The sequence below is a fragment of the Mus pahari genome, chromosome 1 (genome assembly GCF_900095145.1).
Source record: "Mus pahari chromosome 1, PAHARI_EIJ_v1.1, whole genome shotgun sequence".
Classification (NCBI taxonomy): domain Eukaryota; kingdom Metazoa; phylum Chordata; class Mammalia; order Rodentia; family Muridae; genus Mus; species Mus pahari.
The window spans coordinates 27,908,709-27,920,308 of NC_034590.1; the positions used below are offsets into that span (position 1 = coordinate 27,908,709).

General features: G+C 39.8%; 1 protein-coding gene across 1 annotated transcript in view; it reads left to right on the plus strand.

The window, feature by feature from the left end:
- Positions 1-200: 200 nt before the first annotated feature.
- Tubgcp5 (tubulin gamma complex associated protein 5) overlaps positions 201-11,600 on the plus strand; it is a 39,429-nt gene continuing 28,029 nt past the window's right edge. The window contains exons 1-8 of the mRNA XM_021219736.2: positions 201-349; positions 1,881-1,934; positions 2,025-2,133; positions 4,631-4,727; positions 5,314-5,393; positions 6,393-6,528; positions 10,220-10,334; positions 10,929-11,018. Coding sequence (XP_021075395.1) covers positions 204-349; positions 1,881-1,934; positions 2,025-2,133; positions 4,631-4,727; positions 5,314-5,393; positions 6,393-6,528; positions 10,220-10,334; positions 10,929-11,018 — 827 coding nt within the window. The 5' untranslated portion in view covers positions 201-203. The remainder of the gene's footprint in view (positions 350-1,880; positions 1,935-2,024; positions 2,134-4,630; positions 4,728-5,313; positions 5,394-6,392; positions 6,529-10,219; positions 10,335-10,928; positions 11,019-11,600) is intronic.

Genomic DNA, 11,600 nt, shown 5'->3' on the forward strand with positions numbered 1-11,600 from the left:
CATCTCTTCCCCACACCCGGATGCACCGCATCCAGCAACCAGCATCCACTCCCATCAGCACCTCCCCATCAGCACAGCTCCGGGGCTGCCGGAACTCTCGCGGAAACAACCTCCACATCTCGGAAGCCCGGTGCCGGGACGGGCGGAAGTCTCGCGAGAGCAGTCGCCGCCTAGCAGAGACTCCTGATAGGTAGGCCGCGGCTATGGCCCGGCCTAAGTCGTCCGGGAGCCGGATGGACAGGCAGCTGGAGCACGATGTGTGCGAGCTCGTCCGGCAGGTTACGGGGCTGCAGGACGAGGCGGACCCCAACTTCCAGCTGGCCCTGGACTTCGTCTGGTCCAACTTCAGGTGTGGGATCGCGGCTGCGAGCTAAAGCCGGGCGGGCGCGCGGGCGGGCGGGTCCGGGTCGGGAGTGCGGCCTCCGGCACCCCTGCGGCTGCTGCGGCGGCTGTGCCTTGGTTTCCCCGAGGTGCCCTTGCGAGAAACCCGCAGTTGCAGCGGCACACTCCGAGAGAGCTGTTGACTCTGATCACCCGCACGCAGTACGGTCCACATCAAAAGTCATTTCATGGCTGGGAAAGTGAATTTTTAGCGCCAAATTCTGATCACATCCTGTTAGATTTTTTTTTTTCTTTTAGTCTCGCTAACCCCCCTCTTCTCTTGCTCGGACCACTTACAGATTTCCCCGCTTCTATGTCCTCCCTTAGCATAAAACAAAGTCAAGTTCTATTATTGAGCAACACATAGCATGCCTGGTAAAAGTCACCCTAAACAGTGAACGGTTTGTCACACGCTGTGATCCTGATTCTAGGCGCGGACGTGAGTGTCTGCCCAGTTCGTGAAACTACAGACCTCTCAGGTTCATAGAAAGCAAGCCAACTATCCAAAACCACAAATGCGATTTCTAATTATAAATCTATTGGAAGAACAAGGATTCAAATAAGTCAGGTAACTCGAAAAGCAGTTGTACCACAAGTATCTTTCTAGTGGTGGATAGGAGGGAGGTGATATTTTAGAGTTGGGAGAGACAAACGATGTTGCATAGTATAACAGAAGTAGTTAAAGCATACCTATAACACTCTGTCACCAGTGTCACCAGTAGAAAACATGTGGCAGTCACGTTGTGTTACAGTTGCTTTATTTCCACATGTTGTTCGTTGTTACACTAATGACAGCCTTTGGTCCCACTGCTAAATTTTAGGTTTAGTTGTTGATGGTGTGTGTGTATGATTTGATTCTGTGTACACATGTGCATGTATGTGCCTGGTGCCCACGACAGTTGATCCCCTGGAACTGGGATTATAAACAGTTTGTTGGTGCTGTGAATAGAATCTGGGGACCCTGGAACAATGCCAAGGACTCTTAACCTCCAAAGCATCTCTCCAGACCTTTCAAAGCTTTCTAAATATTTGATAGTTGTACTTGAATATGCTTGCTTTTCTTTGTATTTCATTTTGTACGTTTAGCAAAATTATTCAGAGGACAAATGTTAAGATTTCACTGGGCTTCTCTCTTACATTAAAAAGACAAAGAAAATCCAGTCACAATGATGTATGCCTGTAATTACATCAGAATTTTGCACTAAAAATTATACCCACTTGGGTGGCTCAGGCAGGAGGGTGGCTGTGAGTTGAAGACTATCCTTATCCTCTTAGTGAGTTCAGAGCCACTTAGCAAGATCTAGCAAAACCCTAGGAAAATATGTCATACTGAACATAACCGTGGGACATATAAAAAGACAAAGGAGCCAGAGGACAGGTTGTAAGGCGTGTTAGACATATGCAGGGACATGAGGAGCTGTGGCTCAAGAATACTTAGCTACCTGACATTAACTACTGTCCTGTAATACTGTCATTAAAAACTGTATTTTATCTACCAGATTTCATCGTTTCTTGGATGTCAACAGTCACAAAGTAGAAAAAACATTAGAAGGGTATGTTGATTCTTTGTCTATCTTTCTGTATTCATTGATGTGTTTTTGTAAGTTATTTAGGTACCAATTGATTTTGTTTTAATATTTTAGAATTTATGAAAAATTCACCATTCATTCTGATCTCAACAAAGCTGCTAGTTGGAAGAGATTAACTAAGGAATTTCTAAATGCATCTCTTCCCAGCACAGAGAAAATAAAGGTAAGCCTTCCGTGTGACCTCTCCATTTGTAGTCACTCTTGTTGCTGTTGCTGCTCTTTTGTTGTTCTGAGACAGAGTTCTGTGTGAAGCTCTGACTGTCCCGGAACCCACCTTGTAGACCAAGCTGGCCTCAAACTCAGAGATCCGCCTGCCTCTGCNTCCAGANTGCTGGGATTAAAGGTGTGCATCACCACCGCTCACTGCCGGGCTTTTGTAGTCTCTCTGTGCTGTATAATTATCATCAATGTGTTATCTCTTCATAAATGCTCTATTTAGTAGTATCCCCTGGCTGGAGCAGGGCCTCCTTGAGAATGAGGTAACTGTTGCCTCAGGCTTGTTAGGACATACGCAGTGTGCTCTTGTTTGCTGTCTCACTTGGAATTTACTACAGGTACGGAAATCAGCTCAGTGGTTATGGAAATCAGCGCTGTTCGGTTACCTTGAATTTCTCAGATAGCAGCTGTATCCCAAACGTGCTTTTATATTATGTCAGGGGCTCCAAGGCCACCCTTAGGTACAGTGATCTGCTACAAGAATTCCTAGCACTGGTGTCTTCTTGGTCTGGTATCATCATTAACTCATATAGATTACAGTCAGGAAAGAGATGAATAGGACAGAAAGCAGAAACTAAGCACATGCATGATAGGCCTTTAGGGTTCTGTAAGTGTAATCAACAAGGTTCTCTCACACAACACAGCCAAAGCTGCCTAATGATGTATTTCTCAAAATGTTAAGTGATTCTTGGTGAAAATTAAATGGAGATTACATCATTTGTTGTGTGCTCTGAGGGTTTGTATATGTGCACATGTGTGTTCTACTTTGTTGGTAGTGGTGTTTATTGGGTCTGAGAATTTCATACAGTGAATTTTGGCCATATTCACCAACACTCCAACTCCTCAGACCCATCCTCCTTCCATACTCACCCAGTTTGTGTCCTTTTTTATTCTGATGCATAAAGTCTTCATTTGTGCTGCCTCTGTAGTCATGGGTATGTGGCCTTGTGCAACTGCCCTGTTGTGGACAGAGAGCAGTTTCTGTCTCAAAAACTACAAATCTACCACATGATGAGCTATATCACTCTGGGGCACACAACCAAAGGATACAGATATCCTGCTATTGAGGTTCCTGCTCATCCTATTCTTTATTACTCTCATAATAGCCAGGAAGTGAAAACAGCCTACTAGTCCTACATCTGATGAATGGATAATGCAAACGTAGTATGTTTATATCGTGGAATATTATTCAGCCCTTAAGAAAAATGAGATTAGAAAATTCACAAGCAAAAAGAGCTAGACACAATCATTCTGACTGAGGTCATCAAGACCCAGAAGGAAAAAGATCGCATGCTTTCTCTTATTTGTGAATGTTAGCTTTGAATCTTAAACCTGTTGTCTTAGTGTGAGGAAACAGAGAACGGGAGGGTTGCAAGTTCAAGGCCATCTACATACCAAGACATACCATCTACATACCTGAAAGCATTTCCTGGCTACATTTACTGAAGTTCAAGATTTCCTAAAGAAAAGCCCATAATTCTTCAAAAAATATGCATTTTTTTTTTTTAAAAAAAAATAGGACAGTATGATTCTAGACGTAGGCTTTCCCTATTATTGACCAGTTAAAAATTCTAAGAACTGTTAACCAGCAGTTGGCTGGCAAGCCATCCATGAAAACAAGCCCTTGTAGAGAATGTTCAAAGCTTTGGTTCCTTGGATCTCCATTAACTGTTTTCTCCATAGCTAACATTATAGTTTAGACACCAGTGCTATGAACAAGGAAGACTCAAATTTGAGTCATAGAAAGGCTAATGTGCAAAAATAGTACTTTTCATTAGATAGATTTGATTGGTTTATGAGAGTCATAAAGATCTATTGAAACTTGAAAAGTCTTGACAATCAAAAGACTTTTAGGTTTATTTAAAAAAAAAAAAAAAAATACTGACCCGTCCAGTTCTAAGGAACTAGCAGAGTGCTGCATGCATTCGTTGCATATACACACATGGAAGCAAAATACCCATACGCATAAAATAACAAGTAAATCTTTAAAAACAAAGGCCAATAATATCTTTGCCTTGTCTGAGTGTAGCAAACAGGTACATTTGTACTCTGTGCAATTATAGATGTGCAGTATTTGTGCTGAATGTAAATGTGATTCTTAATAGAGGTTGTAGTCAAATAGTCAAACTGTTAGATATGTTTAATCTTCAGGATGCATATTGCTACTGGAGAATAACATCACTTTTAGCCATAATATCTTGTTCTAGAGAATTATATTACAGTTCCTATAGAAATAAAATCTTTAACCCAGTCAAATGTCTTAAAGCTTGTTAGAAATAGGGAACGTTTGAGTTATGGAAGAAGTTTACAGACTACAATTTATTTTATGATAACTCATGTTTCCTAAAATAAGCAAAGTAGGTGTGTAAACAACTGTCGTAGCTCTGGTTTCAGAAGCACTCACCAACCTCAGGCTGATTTACTTCTCTCTGTTTGTCTTAAAGACAGATGCACATTATTCCATACTGTCACTCCTTCTATGTCTGTCTGATTCCCCTTCAAACAGCAATTATGTGGAAACACCGAGAGAGAAAGAAGTGGGTATGTTACCAGATGCAAATGTATTTTATTACATATAATCATCAGGATGTTTATTAAAAGCTATAAAATCACAGCCAAGGCTATACAGAGAACAAAAGTATTTCTTTTGCTTAGGATGTTTGCAGAATTTCATTTAAAATATAAATCTTGCTTTGTAAGTTAGACTGTTATTTTATGAAGAGATTACTCAACACTTGAGGGTGAAGTAATTCAAATGGTTAAAGATATGTTGGAATTTAGATTTATTAAGTGTCTCTTGCTTGCTTGATCTTTTTTTTTTTTAAAGACATTTTCATGCACCCCAGGCTGACTTCACACTATGTAGGTGAGGATGACCTTGAACTACCTTAAAGTCAAGGATTACAAGTGTGAGCCACTGCCCAGCTGTCCTTCAGCTCCATGCATGTTAGGCAAACATCAGCTACTTCCCAGTCCCAAGAATCTCACTGTTTTCAAATTTAGTTCCTTGAATGTATTTTTAATTTTATGTGGGGTTTTTTATTTGTAGTTTTATGGGTTTTAGCGTAGTTGAGTTTTTTCTCCCAGATATTTATGATAAAACTGAGGTTCCTTTGTTAAATTGTAGAAAAGAAGGATGATTTTGACTGGGGGAAGTACTTGATGGAAGGTGAAGAAATTGGCCTTGGTCCAAATATTGATACTCCGGTAAGTGGCTGTTGTTTTGCTGATGTAAATATAAGAACTTGCCCACATGGCAGCAATAGTTCTATTGCGTCCTTCTGCCATAGAACATGCTATCTAACAGGAAATCTCTTCACTAAGCCAGTGAGTCTGGCTCCTCAGGTGACGGTGCTCACTGCAAACCAAGCCCCTGACTTGCATGGTGAGAGGAAGCTCCTGCAAGTTGTCCTCTGATCTATGCATGTGAGCTGTGGAAGAGCCTACTCGTGTGTGTGCAGATATACACTCTAAATAAAATGCAAGATACTAATGTTTTAATGACATGCATTATGGAAGATTTATTAATATTCCGGGCTAAGTCAGTGTATGTCAATATAATTTACATATTAAATAATATATTATAATTATTTGATGTTGTTTTAAATAGGAAAAAAAGGGGAAATTTTTCAAATTACAATACCCCTTCCCAAAATGATTATTTTTAAGTAGGTCAGTGCAATAAATGTACTAAGTGATTAATTATATTTAGTTTCTATTGTACTTTTAGTCAAGGAAATTAAAAAGCATGTGTTATTCTCACTCACTGCTTCAAAGCAATAACACACGTGGGATTCTTTGGCAATTCAGAAGTAGCTCTTGCTACTCTCATTCATAGAAAGTTGAATTCACATATTTACCACAAAAAGTAAGACTGGCTGAGTTGAAACTAGAAACAAATTAGCTTTCTCTAACTCTTCGTGACCCATAGACACTTCTGTCTGCACTCTGCCCTTCCTCGTCACCTATTTCTGCCCTGTCTTGGTCTCCTTCCTGCACTTAGCCTTTATCTACACTACTCCCATGCATGTAGACATCATAGACTAAGATCTTCAGTCCTGGGATTTTATCACCTAAAATCAGAAACTTGCAGAAACTTATGAGATGAAGAAGGCTTTTGCTTCTCTTCAGAAATGTTCTTCATTTTTAAGCCTAAGTCACTCCAGTTGTTACAGTCTCAAGAGATCTCTTTTCTCCTTAAATCAGAATTGGTCTGAAGACAGTGATGATGAAGATGCACAGCAGCCCTTGAGCAGAGAAGACTCTGGGATACAGGTAGACAGGACCCCATTAGAAGAACAAGACCACAACAGGAAAGGGGGGCCTCAAGTCTGCTGGGAAGGTATTATACATGGTTCAGTGCTGGTGGTTTCTCACAAGAGGTCTCAGGTGACAGGCTTAAGATTGATGGCATTGATGAAAATGTTGCTGAGCTCTGACATTTCCAGTACAGTGGTTCTCAGCACTCGTAATGCTGCAACCCTTTAATCAGGTTCCTCAGGCTGTGGTTACCCACAGCCATAACATTGTTTCATTATTACTTCATAACTGTAATTTTGCTACTGTTATGAACCATAATAGAAGTATCTGCTATTCAGGGTATCTGATGTGACCCACAGGTTGAACCAGTGTGCTAATCGATCTTGAGTGTGTACCTAAGAAGGAGCACTCTAGCTTTTATCCCTTCTGTCAGTTCAAAAAGGAAACACAGACTAATATCCTAATATTTTTGGTACTACTTTATGTGTAGGGGGCTGCTATGTTTCTTTTTATACCATGTACAAGCCTGGTGCCCACAGAGGTAGGAGAGGACATCAAATCCCCTAGAATTGGAGTTACAGATGGTTGTGAGCCACCATGTAGATGGCCCACACTTGGGTTCTCTTCAAGAACATCCAATGTTGTCTCTCCAGCCCTAAAATGTAGTTTTTCAATAATAGTTCTGATAACTTGGTCCTAAATGCATTCTTTGTTGTTATAAAAGGATTACCCTTTCTGAAGTTAGTAAACAAAGTTTACTGTAAAGTTTGTTTTTTACTTGAATGCTCATCTTTTCATCTGTCAGTGAGCAACTAGGATTGGTAGAAATTTTAGAAAATAGTAGATTATAGATAAAGAAATCCTATTATACATATTTTATCCACTTTTATTTCTAAATCCCAGGCTTAATACCCCTTTCCTGTCGGCGAGTTTTAAACACTTGTTCTAATTTATTTGCTATCTATATGTCAGTCATTGTTCTGCATTGCAAACATTGTGCTAACTGGTATGTTAAATTACATTAACTAGCATTTATATGTAAATCTTGTTTCCTTACCTTTCCTTAGAACTTGCTCCTAAGATCTGTCCATTAGTATAGGAACGTCTCTTCCTCTGTTCTTAAACTGTTATTGAAGTCTGAAGTTTGCAGTTTGTATTTCCAACACATTTTCCCTTGATGATAGGCCCCAAGTTACCTCTGCTACCCCAAGTTCCCTGCTCCATGTGCATTTGTGTGAGAATCCGGCTTTGATATAAGTTCTTGCCTCCATAATCTCCTAAGTATTCAGTTAAGTCTAGGGAATTGTCTGTTTGCACTTAGCTGACAACTGGTTATTTACAGACTTCACATATTTTCTGACTTGTCTCCTCTGTGTATTTCTTGATAATTGCCATCATTTACTTGTTCCAGTGGAGTTTGGGTTGTTTCTAGACAGGGTCTCTTTGAGTCCATTCTCCTCCCTCTGAGTCCTGAGTGCTGTGATTATAGAAGTGTACCATCATGCCCCACTTCATTTGGTTTTGTATCTACTGCCTTCGCTGCTACATTCTTTGCTGATGTTCTTAAGTTAAACATTTTGCATATAGCTTTAATCATCTTGTTTAAATCAAAAATAATCCCTGTTCCTCATATTTTTCAATCAAACCTGTGAGTTTGAGCCACTGAAGAAGTGGCAGAGCACTTAAGAGAGCTTGCTGCTCTCCCAGGACCAAAGGTCAGTTCCAAGCTTCCAGGTGAGCTGCTCAGAACCACTTGTAATCCAGCTCCACAGGACCCAGCACCCTCTTCTAACTTCTCTGGGTACTGCAGGCACACACATACATTTACACACTTACAAACACATAAAGAAACATTTAAAATATTTAATTTTTCAGATGGTCAATGTTTGGTCTTGAAATTTTTGCTTAAAACCAACATTTTCCTGTATTTTTATGAGGGCTTGTTTTATTATTGTTGCATTTGGGGAGGAACTTATTTTCTTTTATTTTTTTAGAGTATTAAAATAATTGTATCGTTTACCCCATTCCTTTCTCCAAGCCCTCCCAAATGCCTCCTCTCTTTGTTCTGTTTTCAGTTGATGGCTTTTTTGTTGTTCATATTTGAATACAACTCCTTTAGACTGTATAGTGCTAACTTGTATGTATGTCTTCAGAGCTGACCATTTACATTTGGTATTGGACAGCCAATTGGTGTGTTCTGTCCTGAGGAAGGCTCCCCTGCCCAAGCTCTCAGCATTCCTTGGTTGCTTGTAGTTCTTTGTGTAGGGTTGCGGTCTAATGAACTTTCTCAAATCCACATTAACATGTCTGTTGGTGTTGTCCTTGTTCAAATTATGTTCAGACAGCCGTGTTGGTGAGACTTTATGAGGGGATTTACTGACTTTCCTAGGAGGCAGAACCGCAAAGCAAACTCCCTGTTTTTCTGCAGCCTTTCTGCTTCCTCTCCTGCAGTGGTCTCTGAGCCTTGAAGATGCATCAGTTGGGACTGGGCTCTACAAATGTGCATTTTGGTTGGTTGTCTTTTTCTGTATTTGTCTTCATCTGTTGCAAAGAGAGCTTTCCTTAATGAGAGATGAAGGCTACACTTACCTGACTAGACTCTGGATAGGATCACATTTGATCATTAGATGTCTCCAAAGTCTGCTTTTTTTATTTGCCATGAGACTAAAGAGGCCAGTGTATTTTTCTACCATCTCATGAGACATTTGCCTAGCAACATCATTGTTTGATGGTTTTGTCTTGATTCTGCATCAGGTTCTCCTTTGAACTTTATTACAGCTCTTCTGCCACTTTAGTGTTTGTCTACCCAGGGACAGACTTGATGTTTTTGTAGCTTGTGGTTTTCTGTCTTAATGTATAGAATACATATCCTATCCTTCACTGCTTTTCAAAATTGCCTTATCTCTTTGTGAACCTGGACTCTCCTATGGACATTTTAGAAGCATTTTGACAAATAATTCCAGCTGGATTTTTAGTTAGGGTTTTAGTAAATTTATAGTTTTAACTTGGGGAAGCTGACAATACCTCCGTTTTTTTTCTAATCATCTTGAATTATGTTAGACTTTACTTGGCAGTAAACATACGGCTAGTTAAATTCTCTGCCATTGAGCATACCCCCAATCCTATTAAGATTTGTGAGTTGTTCATTGGTCATGTTCTCTTTTATATTGTCAAGTATTCATCTAGTGGTTTTTGTGTCTGTCAGCATTTTTGTTGTTTTGAGTCTTGAGCAATTTGTTTTACTTTGTTTACATAGGTGTAGAAGAACACTGTTGGTTTCTATGGTTTGTCTATGTTGGGCATGCTTGGTGAATCTTCATTGTAAATTTGGAAGTTTGTTGGGTTTTTTGGGTTTTTTATGTAAGTGATTAGTATTAATTTGTGGGCAGTCATAGTTTTATCCCCTCCTTCTAATTCTTTTGGTTTTTCAAGACAAGGTTTCTCTGTGTAGTCTTGGCTACCCTGGAACTCAGTAGAGCAGACTGACCTTAAACTCAGAGATCCTCCTACTTCTGTCTTTCAAGTGCTGGCATTAAAGGCATGCAGTGCACCACCTGGTCCTTCTAATTCTTAGACCTTCTATCTTTGTGACAACTTGAGCAAATCTAGGTCAGCCCTCTCACAGACTACACTGTGGCCATGGGAGGGCCCTCATAGACAGGGTTTCATCCCAAGGGAGCTACACTTTGAGTCAGGAGGAGATGAAAGTACCTTGTCAGATGAAAGTGCCTAGTCACTATAAAATTTGAAACGTATTCCACTTTTTGTGACAGATGAGCCAGATAGCCGGAGCTGGCTGGAACAGCATGTAGTCCATCAGTACTGGACAACCAGGCGCTTCCGAATTCCACACAGTGCACATTTGCACTCCAATTTAGCTGCTGTCTGGTAAGCTAAACTTCTTGTTTAATATAATGACAGAACAAATTTTGATGGTTAAGAATATAACTTTGATTTGTGATTTAAATCAAGTCTTGAATTGTAAACTTGTTAGTTTTAAACAAGTGTAGTGGAATGTATGCAAGAGTGCACATAACATCGTGCTGGGGATGAATTGAAGGTCTTAGACACATTAGACAGCACTGTTTTGCTGAGCTAAGCCTTACCTCCCTTGGGTAATTTCTAATTAATTTTAATATCATGAAATTACTAATGGTACTATGTTTATCTTCCATTTAAGTAGATTGGTGTATGCTAGCTGTATCTAATTTCCATTTTAGTGCACTTACTATAAAAATACACCAATTTTTTTAAAAACTGCATAGTTTTAAGCAATTGATTGAATGATAAAACAATTGTAATTATTCTGAACATGCTTCACTAAAAAGATTTCAGTGAATCTGAAAAACGAATATAGAGTGAACTCAAGGCATTTATTGTGTTTATTTGTTAATTGCTGAGTATAAGGTTGCATATGTTCGTTGAGGCAAGTAATTTTACTTAAAACTTTTCTGTTGACGTTTGATGTTTGCTCTTTAATAGGGATCAACACCTTTACAGCAGTGACCCGCTGTATGTTCCAGATGACAGGGTGGTGGTTACTGAGACACAGGTCATTCGGGAAACCCTATGGTAAGGTGCATCAGCCTGGGAGGTTGTACTATTGAGAAGTAAAATTGGTTTGTTCTGTGTTTAAGGAGTATACTCAGGAAGTTCATTCTACTTGGAGGCTAGAAACAGGCCTTAGGGATGAATTTCAGACTTCAGATTTCACTGTGAGACTGTGTAATTTTGATATATTCTTTCCTATTTTAAATAATTTGGGATTGAGTTAGACCATCATTTTTGAATATCTGAATTTAAAGCAAGGTTTGCTGTTGACTTGCACTTGAAATGTGTCCGTGAGAGTTGTCTGTGCTTGAACCCAACACTGTGAGTCTGTTGCAGCCTCTAATGAGCCCCTGGGTCTATATTCTATCAACATTCTTACAGTTTTAAACATGCAGGGGTATTTTTGTATCTTAAGGAATTTAGCGGTTGTGTCTGTCTATGTGTGTGTATGGGGGTGGTGATTGAACTTATAAATGATAGTGAAATAAATATATTGAGTCTTTTTTTTTGGGGGGGGGGGTTTCGAGACAGGGTTTCTCTGTGTAGCCTTGGCTGTCCTGGAACTCACTCCGTAGACCAGGCTGGCCTTGAACTCAGAAATCC